A 20,200-nucleotide genomic window follows, 5' to 3' on the forward strand; every position below is an offset into this window, starting at 1 on the left:
ATTCTTGGTGGGGGGAGGGAGGCTGGAAGGGTTGGGGGACATGAAGAGATGTAAGCGGCTGGGGGTACCTGGGGTGCACAGTCAGAGGGGAACTGGAGGCGTGGGGTCATTATGAATGCAATAAAATATGCATTTGAAATGCTGCATCTGAGAATTGCTGATGTGCCACAGACCAAAGGAGATGCCAACATGGACACACTTTCAGACAAAACATTTATTTAGGAATGGCGTGGAAAAAAAGCTTTCCAGATCAGGAAAGATTCCAAGGGGTTGTGGAGTTCGAGGTTGCAGCAATGCCCGAATGGACTCTGGGTTTCTCTCACTGCTGCAGCTGTTTGATGTGGGCTTTTAGAGCTGAAAAATTGTCCCTTACAATGGCCAGATTTTCCTTTAACGTTTTCTGGACCTGCAGGGGAGTCAGAGGGGCAGGGGATGAGTGGGAGAGGCAGGATGGGACCCACTCCTTCTCCAATGCATGCCGGTGGGACTCACCTCCACCAGCAGCAAGGCCTTGCTCCTGAGATCAACAGCCATCTTCTGCTGCATGGTCTCCCAGTATACCAGGGCCTGCATGAACCACGTAGCTGGAAGGGAGGTAAAAGCTCAGTGCTGCTGGGGACTGCACCCCCCCCCCCCCCACCAACATGTTCTTCGTCATACCACACCACTGTCCCCAGCATCCCCCCCAGCCCCTCACCTTCCTCATGCATGTCCCTGAGGGTCAGCAGTCGCTGTACCACATCAGGCAGACTGCTGACCACAGGGTCCCAGCGCTGCAGCATCTCATGGACCTGGTGTATCTGGGGCAAGGGGTGGAAAGCAAGAAAGGAGGGTGTAAGCACAGTCTGCAGGGGGATTCCATAAAAGCCCCCCATGCTGGCGTTGCTTTGAGGGGCCCTCCCTGCTCCTCTTACTTTGCTCTGGGTTTCAGGGTCTAGCATGATTGCCTTGTGCTTGGTGTTTTCAATGACCTTCTGCAGGACGCTCTGCAGAGGGAGAAGCAGATGTGAGACCCCAAATCCAGCAGTGTCCCCCACCCCAACTTCATAGCCTTTGCTGGTGCCCTCCCCTGGCTCTCCCATGGCCCTGTGCCACCCTCCGTGGGGCTGGTGGGACTATTGCTGGCTGGGGGCTGCAGGACTCCCCCCCAACCTCCCTCTCTCTGAGCCCCCTAACCTGCAGCCTGGCCTCCACTTGGTCCAGCACAGCCATGTCCAGGATGTTCACTTTGGCTTGGAGGATCTGCATGGTCTCCTGGGGATGGAGAACAAGGTGAGGGGGGGCCAGGCAGTGCCCCATGGCTGCCCCAGTGCCATGTGCAGGGGTGGGTAAAAGTGTCCCACCATGCCACCCACACCATGGCCAGCCATACCCTGGAGCACATTCAGCACAGCAGAGCTAACCGGTCAAAAGACATGACAGTCCCACTCCACTCAATGCTGGTGTGGCATCACCTTGGGTACTGTGCGCAGTCTGGGGCTCCCCAGTATGAGGAGGAGATAAAAAATACTAGAATGGGTCCCAAAAGAGGTGTTCTATAAAGATGGGGGAAGGGCTAGAAGGCATGACTTAGGATGAGCAGCTTGGTCTGTTCTTGGTTTGTTCAGCTTTGAGAAGAGCAGCCTGAGGGGTGACCTCTTTGCTGTCTACAACACCCTCAGGGTGTAGAGCGGAGAGGGAGGTGCTGATCTCTTTTCTCTGGTGACTGGGCGTGAGGGAACAGCTTAAAGCTGCACCAGCAGAAGTTCCAGTTGGGTATTAGGACATACATGTAAGTTCTTCACCGGGGTGGTGACTGAGGAGCACAACAGGCTCCCCAAGCAGGGGAGCACAGACACAAACCTGTCGGTGTTCAAGAAGCATTTGGGCAATGCTCTTACATATTAACTACTAGATTGCCCCGTGTGGAGCCAAGAGTTCAACTCAACGATCTTCATGGGTCCCTCCCACTCAGGCTATTCTAGGATTCTAGGACTTACCACAAGGCTGGTGCCCTTCAGCCCAACCAATGATGGGTTCTGTTGGGAGGAAAATCACATCAGTGGGGCAGGATAGAGAGCAGGAGAGTGGCAGGGCTGGAGCACCTGTCCCTTACCTGGCTGTCAGGCTCGTATCGTACCATCACCTCCAGCTGTGCCAACCGCTTCTCCAGCTCCGCAATCTGGGGGGGGAAACAAGGGCTGAGAGGGCAGGACAGGCCATTTTGGGGTCAAACTCTGGGACTCCCCCTCCACACACTCACATTAACAGCCTGGGAGAACTGGTCCTGCTCTGGCCTCCAGTACAGCTCAAAGGTGAGCATGTCTCCAGTGGGGGCTGGGGCCTTGCTGGGTCTCTCCCCTGACACTGCCTTCTTGCACTTCACCTCCTCCAGCTGCTGCAACAGGCGCCTGGGCAAGGGGAAGAGGTGAGCGTGCTGCTCTGGTACTGCCTCATGGGGTTGCTGGCATCCTCCCCCTGCTGCCCCCCACTTCCCAAGCTGAAGGCGTGATGCCTCGGGACCACACTCACTTGGCCAGCGTGCCTTCGAGGTCCGTGAAGTCTATGGCTGCAGCAGGGCCCAGTAGCTTTTCCAGGTGGCTGGAGACCAGCTGCTGCTTCAGGCCTTCCACCTGCCTGGCCAAGGCCACGGGTATCAGCTCCTCCTCAGCCTCCGACTCCTTCAATGCACTCTGTGCAGGGGTAGGACAGGCGGCTGTGTCAGCCCCCAAGGATGGCCTGCCTGCAGGTCCCTGCAGGTGCTGGTACACCAGTACCCAAAACCCTTTGGTAGTAGCTGTGCCTTCACAGACAGGCAAGTAAATCTGTGGCTGTGGGAGAGCTGTGGTGCTGGGCAGGGATGTAACTGTGTGTTGAGGAGGGACAAGGGACCAATGCAGTAGGGTAGTTCACATTAAAGGGACATCTCTGCACTTGTTGGACTCACATTTTCATACTCTCCAGACTTGTAGCCTGTTGTACTGGTCTTGCTTGTGCTGTCGGAGAAATCTGTGAGAAAAGAGCAGAGGGTCACCCCAAAATACCTGGGAAGTCTATGCCATCCCTGGGTCCATCTCAGCAACCCAGGGACCATAGCTCACCCTTCCCCGGTCCCCTTGGCTCACCCACTCCCTTGGTGCCCAGGCGCTTGTCCTTGAACTTCTCGAAGGCAGCATTGGGGTTGATGACAAAGTGCTCCACACTGGTGCTGGTAAGCTCCTCCTGCACACAGGACACAGCACTAAGGACAAAGGAATACTCAAGGGTTTGTGTGCAGGGCTGCCGTCTCTCTGCTCTCTGTAGCTCTGGCAGCCTTTGAGGGCCAGTGCTGGGGACCAGATGGGTGGAAATGGGGCTGACGGCGTCCCCATCCTCCCCAACTGCCCCGGGATGATGCATAAACCCCCAGGGCAACCCTCAGGTTGCAACAGGTACACAGGGGTAGGTGCAACAGTCAGACTCAGCAAAGGCTCCTCTTGGGCAGCAAGGGCTATCCAGGATGCACCATTTCCTACGACATGGCTCATGCACATCAGACCCCTGGCCTGGCCTGGCCAACAGGAAAAACCCCACAAGGGCCTGGCAGCAGGGCCAGGGCACACTGAGACAGTCCTTTGGTGGTTCTGGGAGCCCCACAACCAGTAACAGGCAATCTGCTGCCACACGTGTTATGTGTGGTCGGGATGGCCCCAGTCCCACAGCTGTGTGTCAGGGTGGCTTCCATCATCCGTGGGCTCTGGGGTGCTTGCAACTTGTGAGACGACTTCAACCCCTCCAAGACTTCTCCAAAACTTTCCCTGCAGCCTAGCTTGGACATGTCCCCTTGAGGGGCACGTGCAGACAGCAACTTGGGGTGCTTCTCGCCCTCTGACACAGCAGGGCCCTGCAGGAGGTGCCCCAAGGACACCCTGCCTGCTCCCCTCTCTGGCCCCTGTGCCTGACCTGAAGCACTCTCAGGGAGCTCCGGCACAGCACAAATGGAGAAGAAGGGGTGAGAGCAGCGGGGGCAGCTCTCCAGCATGGCTGGGGGGGCTGTCCAGCTGTGGGGAGACGGCAAGTGCCACTGAGCAGAGCAGTGGCTGACATACAGGCTCTTACCAGCTACTTGCGTTCCCCAGAGGTGAGAAAGTCAGAGTTAGGAGGAGAGGAGAGGAGAGAGAAAGCAGTCCCAGCAGTGCCACTGGGACATGGCACTGCATTACACAGGACACGGAGCCAGGGGACAGGGGCAAGGACACCCACCCAGCACGAGTCTTGCCCTTGCTCCTTGCTGCCCTGCAGCAATGTCAGGCTGAGACAGGGCCAGCAGACCATGTTGGGGTTGTGTCACTGCAGGGACATGTGCAGGGACAGGAGCCGCTCCCCTGTCCCAGAGATGATCTCGCTGAGCCAGATGCCTGCGGGATCGGGGCACCGGCACCCTTGCTCACCTCTACCACACCTGGGGCCCCAGCAGAGCCTTACCAACTCAAACTCGGCCTGGTCGCCCTCGGGTGTGTCACTGGTCTCATAGACCTCTGGTTCATTCCAGGCCTAGTGCACAAACAGGCTCAGCTATTTGCTCTTTCTCACCAGGCACCCCTGAACTGCCCCAGACACCTTCAGATGGTGCCTCTGCCCACCCACCCCCAACCCCCGTCAGTTCCCTGCCCACACTCACCCTATCTCCCCAAGAACTCCTCAGCTCTTCTGGACACCTCCAATGTCCCCAAGCCCCCTCTTCCTGCCCCCATGCCCCTGACACCCCCTGTGCTCAGGTACCCTACAGGCACCCCCACACCTGCAGCCGCCCTGACCCCCCCGCGAGTCCCAATGCCCTGACACGCCTGTCTGTCGCCCCCCACCCCAGACAGCCCTGACTACCCCCCATCTCCCCAAACACCCCACTTACTGCCCTGCTGCCTCAGATCCCCCCGAGCACCCAAAACCAACCCCAATCCCCCCAGCTCCCCCATCTGACCCTGGCATCCCCAACCTCCCCACAGGCCCCACGTTCTCTCCCCTGACCCCCTCCGGACACCCCAAGGCCCAGCCCCGCACGCACGATGCCAGGCAGGTCGGCAAACTTGCGGGTGGCCATGGCTGGGGGATCGCTGAGGGGCCCGGTTCTGGGGCAGTGCAGGGGGTGCCAATGGGGGCGGCTCCGGGCTGGTGTCGGACAGGGCTGGAAGCTGCTCACAGCCAGGGCAGGTGCGAGGCAGAGCTGAGCGAGGGCAGGGGTGGCCGTTTGGGGCCGCTCTGGAAGGTTCTGTGCCACAGGGCATGCTGGGGGGGGAAAGACACAAGGGGACACCTGGGGCTGGGGGCACCCCGGGGTGCAGTCAGGGGGGAAATCTGGGGAGGGACACTGACGGTGCAAATCGGGGCGGGGGCACGTGGGGCTGCACACAGGGGGGCACACGTGAGTGAAAATTCAGAGGGGGAGACATATGGGGGTGGAAATGGTGGAGGGAAAGGGGGTCACATGGGAGTGGAGGCACACACAAGTGAAAATGGGGGGCACGCAGAGGGGCAGGGGGTTGCGCTTCTTAGGGCAGCCTGTTGGTTGTGCTCCAACATTGCTGCATGACAGCAGTGTTGTAACACAGGTTTGTGCTTTTGTTCCAAAGGGGAAAGCAATAGCAGAGCCTGGCAGAGCCTTCTCTTTGAAGCCCCTGAAGCTCTCCAACAGGGATCCAGGAGGGGACACCTTGCCCAAGGCCGCACCTGAGGAGAAACAAGGTGCTTGTGGCAGAGCTGGGTGCACAATGATGGCAGCAGGCTTGGTGGGCATGCAGCAGGCTTCCAGAAGCAGTGATGGTGTGAATTCCGTCACAGACCCATGCTCTGAGCACGCCTGAGCCTTTGGTCTAATGGGCAAATCAGGATCTGAAAGAGCCAGGGCTTTCCAACCAGTTCATAGCAGGGAGCACAAGCCTTGCAAGTTAAGGCAACAGCCTTTCCACAAGCCAGTAAAGGAGAGTCACGGTCACCACTTGTGACTAAAAATGAATCACAGAATCATTTAGCTTGGCATGATGACACTCAAGATAACCTGCCCAATGAGCTTCCCCATCACCAAAGTCAGACTGACAGACCTATATTTTCCTGGGTCCACCCTCCGGCCTCTCTTGTAGATGGGTGTCACATTTGCTAGCCGCCAGTTGACTGGAATCTCCCCTGATAGCCAGGACTGCTTATAAATGATAGAAAGCAGCTTGGCGAGCACTTCTAACACCAGCGACAGGACCCACGGGAACGGGGTTAAGCTGAGGCAGGGGAAATTTAGGCTTGACATAAGGAGGGGGTTCTTCACAGAGAGGGTGGTTGCACACTGGAACAGGCTCCCCAGGGAAGTGGTCACTGCACCGAGCCTGATTGAATTTAAGAAGAGATTGGACTGTGCACTTAGTCACATGGTCTGAACTTTTGGGTAGACCTGTGCGGTGTCAAGAGTTGGACTTGATGATCCTTAAGGGTCCCTTCCAACTCAGGATATTCTATGATTCTATGATTCTATGATTCTACCTGTTCTCTCAGTACCCTCGGGTGGATCCCATCTGGCCTCATCAACTTATGTACATTGAAGTGCTGTAGCAGGTCGTGAACCATTTCCTCGTGGATTATGAGGGCCACATTCTGCTCCCCATCCCCTTTCACCATCTCAGGGGGCTGGGTACCCAGAGAACAACTGGTCTTGCTACTAAAGACTGAGACAAATAAGGCATTAAACACCTCAGCCTTTTCCTCATCTCTTGCCACTAAGTTTCTCTCCACATCCAGTAAAGGATAGAGATTCTCCTTACTCCTCCTTTTCATGTTAAGGGGCAGTTTTCATGTTAAGATAACGTTTTTTGTTATCTTTCACAGCAGTAGCCAGACTGAGCTCCTAAGCCTTTAAGATTTCCTTCTTGAAGAGTGCCCAGCCTTCCTGGACTCCTCTGCCCTTCCAGACTGCCTCCCAAGGGACTCTGCCAACCAGTGTCCTGAACAGCTCAAAGTCTGCCTTCTGGAAGTCCAAGATAGCAGTTTTACTGTTCCCCCTCCTGGCTTCACCAAGAATAAAGAACTCTACCATTTCATAGAATCATAGAATATCCCGAGTTGGAAAGGACCCATAAGGATCATCAAGTCCACTGCACAGGTCTACCCAAAATTTTAGACCATGTGACTAAGTTGCTTCTTAAATTCAGACAGGCTTGGTGCAGTGACTACTTCTCGGTGAAGAACCTCTTCCTGATGTCCAGCCTAAACTTCCCCTGCCTCAGCTTAACACTGTTCCCGCAAGTCCTATTACTGGTGATTTTGGAGAATAGGTTACCTGCCTCTCCACTCCCCCTCACAAGGAAGTTGTAGACCATTTCATGGTCACTCTGCCCAAGAAAGGACAGAAATGAAGGAAATGGAGGAAAAAGGATGCTCCAAACCGAGGTCTGGAAGGAATTAAGAGATGAGTTACTGAATTGAGGTGTTGGAGCAGACTGCAGCAGTGGGACCTAGCCCTTCTTTGACTTGTTGGCTTGCTTCCTTTCTGAGCAAGCCCCTAAAATAAAGTGTACTTTGGGCTGTCCATTTGAAAGACCCCAATGGACTGATGTCCAGCTAGTCCCAAGCAGCAGTGCCCCCCTGGCCAGCCCTCACAGTATTCTTTCTCCTGCCTGATGTCATATAGTATGGAATAACCCTTTGGCCAGTTTGCATCAGCTGTCCTGGTCCTGTCCCCTCCCAGCTTCTTGTGCACCCCCAGCCTCCTTGCTGGCAGGGCAGCATGAGAAGCTGAGGAGTCCTTGGTTTTGTGTAAACACAACAATCAAAATATCGGTGTTAACTATCTGCATTATTTTCCTCCTAAATCCAAAACGCCGCATAGCAACTGCTGTAGTGATGACATACTATGTAACCATTAACACCACGAGCCATATACATCTGGAAAGGATTTACTAGAACATCACTCCTGAACAAGTGCAGAACCCATAAAGAAAATCCAAGGCTGTCAATGCCAGAGCGAAGCAAACACCAGTATTTGCTGAAGTGGATGGGCAACTTGCAGCAAGGCCCTGAGTTTCCACCAGTTTACAGATGGTGCAGTCTTTGAGTGCCGTAGCTCTTGCCCGGCTCCAGGGCAAACACACACTCTGCAGGATCTGTAGCTCTTGCCCAGGGCAAGCTGCGGGTGGGATGAAAGGTGCCCACCACCGCAAGTCATGCACAGATGCATTGCTGGGATAAAGGACTCCAAGCCCCTGGCAAAGCAGCACTGCTCGATCTGTGACTGCTCGATCTGTGATCTGACTCCTGAAGGCAAGGAGCCTGAAGAATACCAAGATCTTATATGAGATGGTCCAAGATGACACTTTCTGGGGAATATAGAGACATTTGCAAAAATTGGCCTCTTGGTTGCCTGAATGGGATTGGCTCCGGCAACATATTTTTAGCATTCTAGCAATAATGGCATTGTGTTTCTATCATTTCTCATGACATCTGAAGAAAAATATTGAACCCTACTGTTCTAAAAACTAAAGAGTGGGAGATGTGAAGAGCTACAAAACAAAATAGTAGTAAGAAAAGAGGACAGGAGAATTGAACATCAAAGTTATGTTTTTTGCAGTAGAATGTGTTTTTGCAGTGGAAAATTCCACTAACTTTTCACATTCAAAAGTGATTGTGTAGGTGTGACAGTGGCATAGCAGTGGGAAGTATGTTAAGAAGATAATGGGAAGGTCCTGCTGTCTCAAAATTAGGAGGATAGCTAAGAAAAACAGGATAAGCAGTGGGAAATCAGTAAAAACAAAAAACCACGGGTCCTCTAGTCAAGAGAAAAGAAGAGAGACCCCACACTGGAGCAGGGGCATAACTGTGAAGGGGCAGTGGAAATGAAGTGTTACTGACATGCGGAAAACGGCCTCCACAATCAGTCAGCTTGTAAAGTAGGTTCGTTTATTCAGCCTGGACAGCATGGGGGGAAGTCCCACCAAAGTCGTGCACACCACAACACGGCAGCTTGCCTTGGTTATATGCAGTAAAGTGACATACGCATGAAGTTCCCCAATGCTCCTATACATATGCGTGACCTGTACTTACTTCATATTAAAATTAGTTCCAAGAAGGCATTTCCACAAACTCCTCCCATCTGCACTTGCGCAGTGCCTCCTGCTGGTGGTTGCCGGGGGTCATCGGGATGAAGGCTGATAACTCTTCATCACCTCTAGTTGATCCCCTGCCTTTGTGCAGACTCAGCTGCTCCTTGGCTCTTGTCCAAACCACAGGGTTGGTCTCAGCCAGTTCTCGAGACAGGTTCCCTGTTTTTGTCAGGAACCATCCTTTGTGAGGGGCCCCAAGACTTCTTGTTTTGTTTAATTTGCACAGTAGTAAGCAAAGACATTAAGCAACATCTATTTTTAATACAATAATCTAGGTATTCATTAGTCAGCATCCTGTCTACTAAGATTCTCTTAGCTCCCTCTCTCACTGCGGACTGAATGCAGCCCCCATCCCCTGCTTGGGGGGATGATGTAGAAGAGGCTAGATGGAGACAGAAGGTGTTTTTAGTTTGCTTTTGGGCAATAAACTATGTTATTGCCAAGTTTGTTTTACCTGTGACAATAATTGGTGGGTGATCTCCTTGTCCTTATGTCACCCTTGAACCTTTTCCATTGTATTTTCTTCCTTTTTTTTTTTCTTTTTTTTTTTTTTTTTTTTTTTTCCTTGAGGTGGAGGAGTGAGAGAACAGTTGTGGTGGAGTTCAGCTGCTCATCAGGGTAAAACCACGACAGGTGCCAACCCCCTGGCTCCCCATGCTGGCTCCAAGCAGGGATGAGTGCAGGACAGAGCAGGGCTCTGTAGGGCAGCATCGACCCTGGCACCACCATTGCCTTGAGGCATTTCCATTCTCCCAGGATAGTAGTCACCCCTAAAGCAGCTCCTGAACCCCAGGGGACTAGGTGTCTGTGCTACAGGGTGGGCTGGATCGCAGCATGCTCATACCCAGTTACTTGTTTCCTTACTTCCTTTTGTATGTTCACGAGAATAATAAATAGTCTAATGGTTTTATTCTATTCTCATTTTTGTCAGTGCTGGGGCGGGTGAGTCCAAGGGCCATTTCAGCCTTGTGCCATGGGATGAAGCCACGGGTACACAGCAGAAAGGACAAGGGGAAGAGGAAAGGAGCTGCAGGGACAGCCTAGGGTCATGTGGGAGACAGCAAAGGGACACTGTGGGATGAGAAACTGGCCAGGGCTGGGAATGTGCAGCGCAGGAAAAAGGACACTGGGGGTAGGGAAAAGGGGCAGGTATGGCATAGGAGCACTAGGTTGAAGAAGGGGCACAGGGACAAGACTGGAGACACAGGAGAGGGTGGGGACACATAAGGAAAGGTGAGAGGAGAGGGGTGCTTTGGGATATGAAGGGACTATTTTGCAGCATCAACCCTCCCCATCACCTGGGGTTAACCCCCCCCATCACCTTGAGTTATCCAACTTTTGTTTGCCAGCCCCCAGCGTGTGTTGGCATCCTGCCTGGTCATGGGCCATGTTTTCTGTCCCTGGCAGGCGTGTCCTTTGCTGCCACTTGTGCCTGGAGCTCCCCACATCGTGTGGCATAGACCTCTTCATCCCCTGCAGCCCTGGGACTAAACCATGGAGATTGATTCTGACTGGAACATCTCACTGGGTAGGCGAACCTTGATCCCACTGCCTAGCCTTACGCCTGGGCTCTTTGCCCTTCCAAGCTGGGTGCTGGCCCCATACGTATTTGTCAACACTCCTGGATCCCAGGGACCAAACCGTGGTTCAGAGGTGCTGATGTGCTCCTGAAGGGGTTGGGGTAGGGGGAGGCGATACCCGCCCCCCTATGCTGGCATTGCTCCTCTGTCTTGGGTTGGTGTTGACAGAGTCCTGCCACTTTATGGGGAGCCTGGTGCCCCCGGGACAGGGGCATAGGGCCGGGTACTCACTGTCGGTCTCCGGAGGATTTCCCTTCACTTCTCCCAGTGGTGAGGAGTGTGGGCCCTGCACTGCGCCAGGGCTCTGCCTGGCCCGCCCAGGGTGGGACAGAGCTGTGTGGTGCCAAGTGTTCCTTGGCACTTGTCACAGCACATAGTGGGGTACTGCAGGCTCGAGGGTTTAAAATAGCAGTTTATTATCAGGAAGCTGAGGGGATTGGCATGGCCTCTGAGTCTCCCTGGGGCTGGTGCATCCCACGCTCTCAGCACCTGCAGGAGAGATGGCAGTGAGCAGGGCCCGTTGAGAGTTCTCAACCCCCTCCCCAAGCACCATGGCCTGGCAAGGAGATCTCACCTGTGCCTGTAGTACCAGACGGTCCCAATGCAGGCCGCAGCCACAGTGAGCAGCACCACAACAGCAACACCAATGCCAAGGGCCCCCTTGGAGCTGCCTGAAGGAGAAAAGAGAGAGTGGGGCTGCAAGTGCATAGGTGGCCACGGCCAGAGTTGCTGTTGGAGCTGGGCTCACCGTCTCCTGTACTGGGCTCCGGGTCACTGCCTACACCCCATCACTGTGGGTGGTACTTACCCCAGGGGATGAGGAGGCTGTGGGTGCCCAGGCTGCAGTGGCGCACGCGGCAAGCATAGGTGTGCCCATCGTCGGGGGCCACGATGAGGGTGCTGCGGAGCTGGTAGGTGAGGTCAGCATTGGGCAGGATGGTGCTGGTGTTGAGTCCTGGGCCCGGCGGCACCTCCTGGCCATCCCGCAACCAGGCCACACTGATGGGTCGCGGGTAGAAGCCAGTGACACGACAGACTAGCAGGAGCTGAGCTGGGTCACGCATGTGGGCAAAGACAGTGGCCACAGGTGGCTCTGGGGGGCAAGAGTGAAGGAGTAAGGGGAGCCCCAGTGGAGGAGCTTTGAAGTGGGCCGTACTGGGGTCTGGGTGTTCTCACCTCGTCTCTCCAGAGCCGCTCTGCCATATTCAATGAATCTCTTCATGTGGTCAATGCAGGTGAAGTTGAGGAGGTACTGCAGCGTTGCGGAAAAACCAATGAAGCTGTTGAGCTCCCTATGAATATTCACTGCCACCTCACTCTCCTGCCACCTCTTCCAGTGGCTGCTGTCCACATCAAAGCTGACGAAGCTGTGAGCATTGTAGGCAAGACGGTAGAATTTTGTGGAGGAGCCGTTGGGGTGCAGTTCACAGCCCATCCTGCACTGGAACACAAAAGGGTCTGGAGGAGGGGGTGGGTATCAGGAGTGCATCTTGAGCTGGAGCCAGAGCTTGAAATAGCAGTTCAGCATTCACTTCTTTGGGTACAGGCCTTTCCCCCTTCCCTCTGCACCCCAAATTAGTCCCACATGGCACTGCTCATTGTGCTGGGTGGAACTGCTCTGAATGAGAAACCTGCCTGTGAGCCCTGGAGCTCGTTCTCCTCAAGCCACTTGTTCCTGCAGCTGGGTCAGGAGCAAAGCAAAGGGGGAACCACCACCTTGGGAGCATGACAGGACATGGGGTGCAGGCGTGTGGCTGTGGTAACAGGGGTGGTGCCACTCTGCCTTGCACCCTGCCCATAGGACACCAGCATTGGAATGGCGTGCAGAGCCAGGCACTTGCTCTGTGTCCCATCCCACAAAGGAGAACAGAGAGGGTTGAGCTTATACTCCATAGTCTTGGAGGACTTTGCTGGTGGGATTTGGGGTGACCAGAGAAGAATATGTGGGCTGGCATAAGGGCATAAGAGGAGACACAGCCAAAGATGGACTCAGTGATGCTTGTGGATGCCTTCCAACTACCACTTCCACTGTGGATTTTCTGATTCTTTGATTCTCTGATTCTAAAGGTTATGTTGGGAACCAGGACATCCTGGTGCAGGACAGGTGGTTCAGGGAGCTCATTGCCCCAAGATAGGGCCTATCACCTGCTCTCCTGCTAGCCCTTGGTTAGGGAAGCGACTGACAGTGGTTCTGAGCTCCTACTCACAGCTTTGTGCCTGTCCTCAGTGTTACATATGGAGTGGTAATTCGTGTCAAGAAAATGGATGATATTAATAAAGAAGGGGGAGATTTGGGAGTGTGGCCATGGGGGTTGGAAAGCCCCGTGGTTGAGATAACATTAGACTCTTAACGACAAGGTCATCAGGAATATAAAGGAGTTTAGAAGGAACAAAGAAGGGTGATTCAGGAGACTCCATGCAGTCTCCGGTTTCTTGTTCTCCAGCTGGCTTCTTGTTCTCCAGCCATTAAGGCATGGAAGTTTCTGGGTGTTTGCTGTTGTTGCATTCAAAGTTGTTTGACCAATGACAAGTTGTTTTGAAAAGAACTGCTATGGAGAGAAGGGTATAAGAGGGGAGCCTGCCCTCAAGATGAAAAAGGCAACATGATGTAATGAAGTTATGTCATCAGTAAAGAAGCAGGAAAAAGCCGTGAGGAGGAACAGGCTGGCAGAATGGAGACCATGATGGTAACAGGCACTTTGATTGCCTCATGAAGATAGGTTTGGCCAAACTCAGCAAATCGCTCCGAGAAGCTCGTGCAGAAAGTCGCTGGAAATGGGCGCACTGGAGCTGGAAAGAAGCTCAAGCTGAGAGAAGCGGACCCGTGCACACAACTGCCCCTCGCTGGTCAGCAGTTGTGCATTATGGGGAATCACACGTCCTTAGGAACAAAGACTGTCCTGGTAACCTTACAGCTTATTCTCCTTGTTAACAATCGGACAGTTTATGAGCCTGACATATGGGACCAAACTGAGGTCAAGGTGTGGGACTCTGCAACTGGAAACGACAAGGTTGCAGTGGGATTGCTCGGCACCTGGTGAGCAGTCTCTGAGGCCTGAAAGAGCCCTGTGGGACCACAGTCAGAAACGTGTGGTTTGCCAGACAGTGAGGGAGCTGCGGGCTCCTTTACTGATCCGACTGCTATGCCATCGGCCCCTCTGCTGCTACAGCCATCTCAGGCCTTTGCTGTTTCGCCCCCGGCTGACCTGGACGTGCCTTTTGACCCAGGCCTCTTGGCCTTCACAAGGAGATGGCTATGCTTTTCTTCGATCCGGGAAGAACAGGACACATAAGGCCCGAAGGCCGAGTTGCTTGACAACTTAAAGCAAGACTTATTGTTCAAAAGGAATGGAAAATGGCGACTTGTTTGTAATCAAGAAAAGGAATGGAAAATGGACACCGTTAAGTCATGGAACTTGGAGGATTGTTTGTTACCTTTCCTGATTGTACGTATGTGTAGGCATACTCGGCTTTAGTATAAAGGAGCAATGTTCTGTATGTTTAGAATGTCTGATGTTCGTGTGTGCCTGTTGGTGGAGCGTAGACTCCCCGCACACCCAGAGCTGCTTACTTGCCTTTTATACCTTTTAGAAAGATTTGTTTTATAAATATTACAAAATCCAGATTGAGTTGAGACCTCATTTATAACATCAGGATACTTACAGAATCATAGAATCACAGAATCATTAAGATTGGAAAAGAGCTCCAAGATCATCTCGTCCAACCATCCCCCAACCACCAATATTATCCACTAAACCATATCCCTAAGTCCAAAATCCAGGCTTTTCTTAAGCAACCCCAGCGATGGTGACTCCACCACTACCCTGGGCAACCCGTCCCCAATGCCTGACTGCTCTTTCTGAGCAGAAATGTCTCCTCATTTCCAACCTGAACCTCCCCTGGAGCAACTTGAGGCCATTCCCTCTGGTCCTATCACTAGTTACCTGTGAGAAGAGGCTGACCCCCAGCTCCCTAAACCTTCCTTTCGGGCAGCTGTAGAGAGCAAGAAGGTCTCCCCTGAGCCTCTTCTTCTCCACACTAAATAATGCCAGTTCCCATATGACTTGTGTTCCAGGCCCTTCACCAGCTTTGTAGCCCTTCTCTGGACACTCTCCAGTGCCTCGATGGCTTTGTTGTAGTGAAAGGGCCCAGAACTGAACACAGCACTTGTGGTGCGGCCTCCCCAAAGCAGGGTACAAAGGGACGATCACCTCCCTGCTCCTGCTGGCTATGCTATTCCTTATACAAGCCCGGATGCTGTTGGCCTTCTTGGCCACCTGGGCACACTGCCGGCTCATGTTGAGGTGAGCATCAATCAGCGCCCCCAGATCCTTTTCCTCGGCACAGCTTTTGAGCCATTCTGCCTCAACCCTGCAGCACTGCAAGGGGGGCAGAGAGTGTGAACTCATTCCTGCACAACCAGAAATTATGCAATCGAGTTTCCCTCATTTGTGGAAATCGCAGTGATCAGCACACCCAAAGTGCAGGGGATGAGCCTCACCCTGGGAAAACCACTGCCTGATCATGGTACCTTCCCTGCCATTTAAGTAAGAAAAGGAGGATCACCCAGTACTCACAGGGAATCTGGTACAGCCTAGCTTTGTCCTGCAGTATCTGAATGTAGTTGTACAAATAGATCCTGAACATATTTTGCAGATTTTCCCACTCGTCTGCGGGCAGGGCTGGGGAGACCCATGGTTGGAGGTAAATGATTTCCCGGGTGTATTTCTGCAGGGCAGCAAAGACGATGTCCTCCAGGGTGGCCCAGCCTGAAAGTTCCACCGAGTTGCTATTGTAGAAGGTACAGCTATGGAATAGGTGGAGTTTCTGAGAGCCTGTGGGGTGACAGAGAAGAGAAGGTTGTGCTGAGGAGCACGAGGGTGAAGGAGAAGGGCAGGAGGCCCCAGGAGGAGGAGTGGCCCACAGGGTCCTCAGGGATGGGCAGAGTGAGATGGGGAAGGTGGGCAGGGCAGGGGAAATCCCCTTGTCTAGCTGCTTTCACATAATTTGCAATTTCCTTCCACTGCCTTGATGAGCCTCTCTTTCTGCTTCTCCTCTAATTCCCTTTTTACCCCTTCACCACCCTGATGTGACCACCTGAGGGCTATCACTTGGCTGTGTGGAGGGGACAGCAGGGGTGACCTGGTCTGTGGCTGGGAACAACAGTTCCACCAGTTCACGTGGGGATCCAGGTCCGGCAGAGACCTGCTCACACTGCAGGAAATCTTCTCAAAGGGGAAGTGGGGGAGGCGAATTTCGCCTAGATTTGTGGTGAGGGGGGGTGCTGAGCAGCACTCGTGGGAAACTGAATCGTGACAGGAGGCAGGAGAGCAAGTCCAACACTCACACAGTGACTCCTGTCATGCTGAATGAAACCCTGAGAACTAATGGCACAAAGCAAAGCCTGGATTGGGGCAGTAAGAGCCCCCCTGCCTGGAGTGCAATAAGTACCTGATCCCAGCATGGAAAATGCAGGCTGGAACAAAGCTGGAGGCTCCTTGCGGCTGCAAAAGAAAGCTTTCACCGTAGGGGAAGCATGCAAAGGATCCAGTGACCTTTCAATGGCAAAAGAAATGATCCCACATGCTCAGGGCAGTGCCCAGGACCTGCTTAAGCAGTTAGAGCCCAGTGCAGGACTGTTGTGCCATGAGGGGAAAAGATACCCTCTCACGTGCGCCCATGAAAGGCCAGGAGGAAAAAGGCACGTTTGGGGACACTCCATCACCCCAAGCCTGTCTGGGAGTCCTTGGCCCTTGTGCTGGAGCTATCAGCACTGGTCTGGTCAGGACGGTGCAGGGCAGTGAGCCCAGAGCTGGACATGGGAGCAGAGGGGGTGGGCAGAGATAGGGCACCTTTGGATGCTGCACCTAAGTGACGGGTATAATCTCCCCATGCACCTTCGTCTCCCTGGGCCTCACCCCCTGCCACCCCTGTACAGACCCACAGTAGAGAGAACGGAGCAGATAGGAGTGTGCCACTTACCCTCTGGGTCTGCCCACACCCCAGGAAGGATGAAGAGAAGAAGGCAAGGGAACTGCATGCTGCTAGTGGTGAAGCCCCAAGCATTCAGAAGTGGGTGCAGCACGAGGCGAAAAGGGCTGCAGGAGCCGCAGCTGCACACTTCTTTCTGTTGCTGTTCTGCCTGGGCAGTTCCAGCAGTGCTAGTCGTATCAGCAGCCAATGGGGTCTGCACTGTGGTTTTGGGGTTTTCCTGGCACACTACGGTCATTCAGGAGGATGTGGTGGAAGGCTGGCCCAGGGCTTTGAGTAGTGGGGGGAAATCCAGTGGGTTAACCCTCAAGGCTGCAAGACCCAGGGAGATGTCAGGTGAGCCTGGCCTGTGGTTGTCTGTAATAGGGCTTACGCTGCAATGTCTGTAATAGGGTTTACCCTGCAATGCCCTGGCAGAGAGCACTGGGGTTGTTCTGACTGCCCTTCCTGGTAGCACATCACTCAGAGGCAGGGTCCAGCACAGCTCTTTTCCAGACATCAGCTACATTGTGGGGGTGACTGTCCCCTGCCTTTCTGTCTTTTGTAAGGGCAGGAGATGGGCAGGGGGGCAGCAGTAGGGCATGGAGGAGATTTGGACCCCAAACCAGCCCAGAGAGTGAGTGATAGCAAGTCCCACAGCATGAGCAGCTTTGCACCAACTGGAAACATCTTCCTGTGTCGGAGGTTGGAGATGTCACTTGGGTCCTTCCCTCTCTCTTCTCCCTCTACAGCCAAACAGCCCTAAATCCCTTCATCTTTCCCTGTTTTGTGGCTATCCCTGTCCTGAACCCATTCAACATGGTCGCACCAGTTTTTCACTACCTTTCTTCAGGGGTCCAGCATTGGTCATAAATGTGCCAGAGTAGGTGGTGGAGGTGGAAATTGCTTCTTCGGACATGCCAGAAGAGGTTGGCTGCTGTCCAGGAAACAGGCTACTCCTCCTGGTGCCATGACATAGAGTCTCTGCCATGTACTGGGGATTTTCCTGTGGGGACCCTGCAAGGGGGAAGACACTTGAGAGTCACTTATTTTTGCAGTAGAATGTGTTTTTGCAGTGGAAAATTCCACTAACTTTTCACATTCAAAAGTGATTTTGTAGGTGTGACAGTGGCATAGCAGTGCAGAGTATGTTAAGAAGATAACGGGAAGGTCCTGCTGTCCCAAAATTATGCAGGTAGTTCACATACCTGTGGCTATGGCAGTTGTCTCTACTACTGAGGTTTATGAACAGCTGTTATTCTCGTGACATTTGTGTACTGTTGCCTCCTTAAAATCCTGTGGGGAAGCCAGGAGGTGTCGTATATCATTGTCCTTCACACAACACAGCACACCCCACATCACACAGCCCAGGAAGACCCCTGAGCCATGTGTGAGGGACAGAACCTCCCGTCCCAGGAGCTAGGGTCCAGGACTTGGACTTGCTCCTTCATCAAACAAACCAAGGGCTTCACTCACCATCAGAGTCACCTGCACAGTGCCTTTGACTAGCTGTAATTGTTGCCTCCCGTTATCTGCTCTAACAAGCCCATGGAGATGCTTTGTCAGTAAAAGCCCACATGGAGACCCATTAGAACTCCAGAACACTTCCACGTTTCCTTCTGAAATCTTTTCCAACAGTTTGTTCCATAACCTCATTCTCCTTTCACTACCTAAGGTTCATGGACTCAGCACCAAATATACCATGAGGTTCATTACAATTCACCAATTTTCATCAAGTCTTCAAGACTTGCACAGTTAATTAGTGAGGTTTCAAGAGCGTAATTAAATGGGAAATTTTCCATGGGCACTTGTTAAAAAGGATTTTCCATAATTAAGCTTTGTTGTTTTTTGTTGTTGTTGTTGTTTTTGAGTTGTGAGAAGAATTGATAGCACCATTCTCCAGTTGACATTGATCCAATGTGTCTCCTAAAGAGGTCTAGATAAATAGGAAAAGCAGTCCCATAAGGTCCTACATACACCCATGTACTTAACTTTTCCTTACATGAGACTTCTCCACTAAAGGCTACAGCAGGATGTTAAAGCTCTTTTACACCAAGTCCTATCTGCTTTCCTCAGACAACTGGCTACACACAGAAACAGAAGTTGGTGGGAGTGGGGGAGGGAGGAGAGAATGGATCATTTTATTTCTATTGTGTGTGGGGGGAGGATTGTTGTTTTTGTTTTGGACACCATAGTACGGAGACATACTGAACAGTTCTTGAAGAGCTATTCCCTGTGGGTAGCCCATGCAGGATCAGTTTAGGCAGAACAGCATCCCGTGGGAGAGACCCCACACTGGAGCAGGGGCATAACTGTGAAGGGGCAGTGGAAATGAAGTGTTACTGACATGCGGAAACCGGCCTCCACAATCAGTCAGCTTGTAAAGTAGGTTCGTTTATTCAGCCTGGACAGCATGGGGGGAAGTCCCACCAAAGTCGTGCACACCACAACACGGCAGCTTGCCTTGGTTATATGCAGTAAAGTGACATACGCATGAAGTTCCCCAATGCTCCTATACATATGCGTGACCTGTACTTACTTCATATTAAAATTAGTTCCAAGAAGGCATTTCCACAAACTCCTCCCATCTGCACTTGCGCAGTGCCTCCTGCTGGTGGTTGCCGGGGGTCGTCGGGATGAAGGCTGATAACTCTTCATCACCTCTGGTTGACCCCCTGCCTTTGTGCAGACTCAGCTGCTCCTTGGCTCTCGTCCAAACCACAGGGTTGGTCTCAGCCAGTTCTCGAGACAGGTTCCCTGTTTTTGTCAGGAACCATCCTTTGTGAGGGGCCCCAAGACTTCTTGTTTTGCTTAATTTGCACAGTAGTAAGCAAAGACATTAAGCAACATCTATTTTTAATACAATAATCTAGGTATTCATTAGTCAGCATCCTGTCTACTAAGATTCTCGTAGCTCCCTCTCTCACTGTGGACTGATTGCAGCCCCCATGCCCTGCTTGGGGGGATGATGTAGAAGAGGCTAGATGGGGATGGAAAGTGTTTTTAGTTTGCTTTTGGGCAATAAACTATGTTATTGCCAAGTTTGTTTTACCTGTGACAATAATTGGTGGGTGATCTCCTTGTCCTTATATCACCCTTGAACATTTTCCATTGTATTTTCTTCCTTTTTTTTTTTTTTCTTTTTTTTTTTTCCTTGAGGCGGAGGAGTGAGAGAACAGTTGTGGTGGAGTTCAGCTGCCCATCAGGGTAAAACCACGACAGGTGCCAACCCCCTGGCTCCCCATGCTGGCTCCAAGCAGGGATGAGTGCAGGACAGAGCAGGGCTCTGTAGGGCAGAATCGACCCTGGCACCACCATTGCCTTGAGGCATTTCCATTCTCCCAGGATAGCAGTCACCCCTAAAACAGCCCCTGAACCCCAGGGGACTAGGTGTCTGTGCTACAGGGTGGGCTGGATCGCAGCATGCTCATACCCAGTTACTTGTTTCCTTACTTCCTTTTGTATGTTCACGAGAATAATAAATAGTCTAATGGTTTTATTCTATTCTCATTTTTGTCAGTGCTGGGGCGGGTGAGTCCAAGGGCCATTTCA

General features: G+C 52.8%; 2 protein-coding genes, 1 long non-coding RNA gene and 1 other non-coding gene across 4 annotated transcripts; all 4 read right to left on the reverse strand.

Annotated features, from left to right (window-relative positions):
- Positions 1-272: 272 nt before the first annotated feature.
- On the reverse strand, positions 273-5,403 carry LOC137865538 (dynactin subunit 2-like). The gene is made up of 14 exons (XM_068700670.1): positions 5,024-5,403; positions 4,448-4,512; positions 4,229-4,238; positions 3,105-3,201; positions 2,914-2,988; positions 2,512-2,776; positions 2,243-2,390; positions 2,096-2,161; positions 1,980-2,018; positions 1,177-1,254; positions 915-986; positions 698-800; positions 493-584; positions 273-406 (listed from the first exon to the last, which is right to left on the reverse strand). The coding sequence occupies exons 1-14, from the start codon at positions 5,057-5,059 to the stop codon at positions 320-322; spliced, it is 1,233 nt and encodes a 410-aa protein (XP_068556771.1). The 5' UTR covers positions 5,060-5,403; the 3' UTR covers positions 273-319.
- A 5,667-nt stretch (positions 5,404-11,070) lies between these two features.
- LOC137865671 (antigen-presenting glycoprotein CD1d-like) lies at positions 11,071-18,896 on the reverse strand. The gene is made up of 7 exons (XM_068700932.1): positions 18,857-18,896; positions 17,492-17,665; positions 15,256-15,513; positions 11,855-12,136; positions 11,487-11,771; positions 11,253-11,349; positions 11,071-11,167 (listed from the first exon to the last, which is right to left on the reverse strand). The coding sequence occupies exons 1-7, from the start codon at positions 18,894-18,896 to the stop codon at positions 11,161-11,163; spliced, it is 1,143 nt and encodes a 380-aa protein (XP_068557033.1). The 3' UTR covers positions 11,071-11,160.
- LOC137865486 (uncharacterized) lies at positions 14,304-15,249 on the reverse strand. The gene is made up of 2 exons (XR_011101925.1): positions 14,925-15,249; positions 14,304-14,671 (listed from the first exon to the last, which is right to left on the reverse strand). It is a non-coding gene; the product is annotated as an uncharacterized lncRNA (long non-coding RNA).
- Positions 15,067-15,229, reverse strand: LOC137865725 (U1 spliceosomal RNA). Its single transcript, XR_011102050.1, has one exon. It is a non-coding gene; the product is annotated as a U1 spliceosomal RNA (small nuclear RNA).
- Positions 18,897-20,200: the final 1,304 nt, after the last annotated feature.

The sequence above is a fragment of the Anas acuta genome, chromosome 16, assembly GCF_963932015.1.
Source record: "Anas acuta chromosome 16, bAnaAcu1.1, whole genome shotgun sequence".
Taxonomy (NCBI): domain Eukaryota; kingdom Metazoa; phylum Chordata; class Aves; order Anseriformes; family Anatidae; genus Anas; species Anas acuta.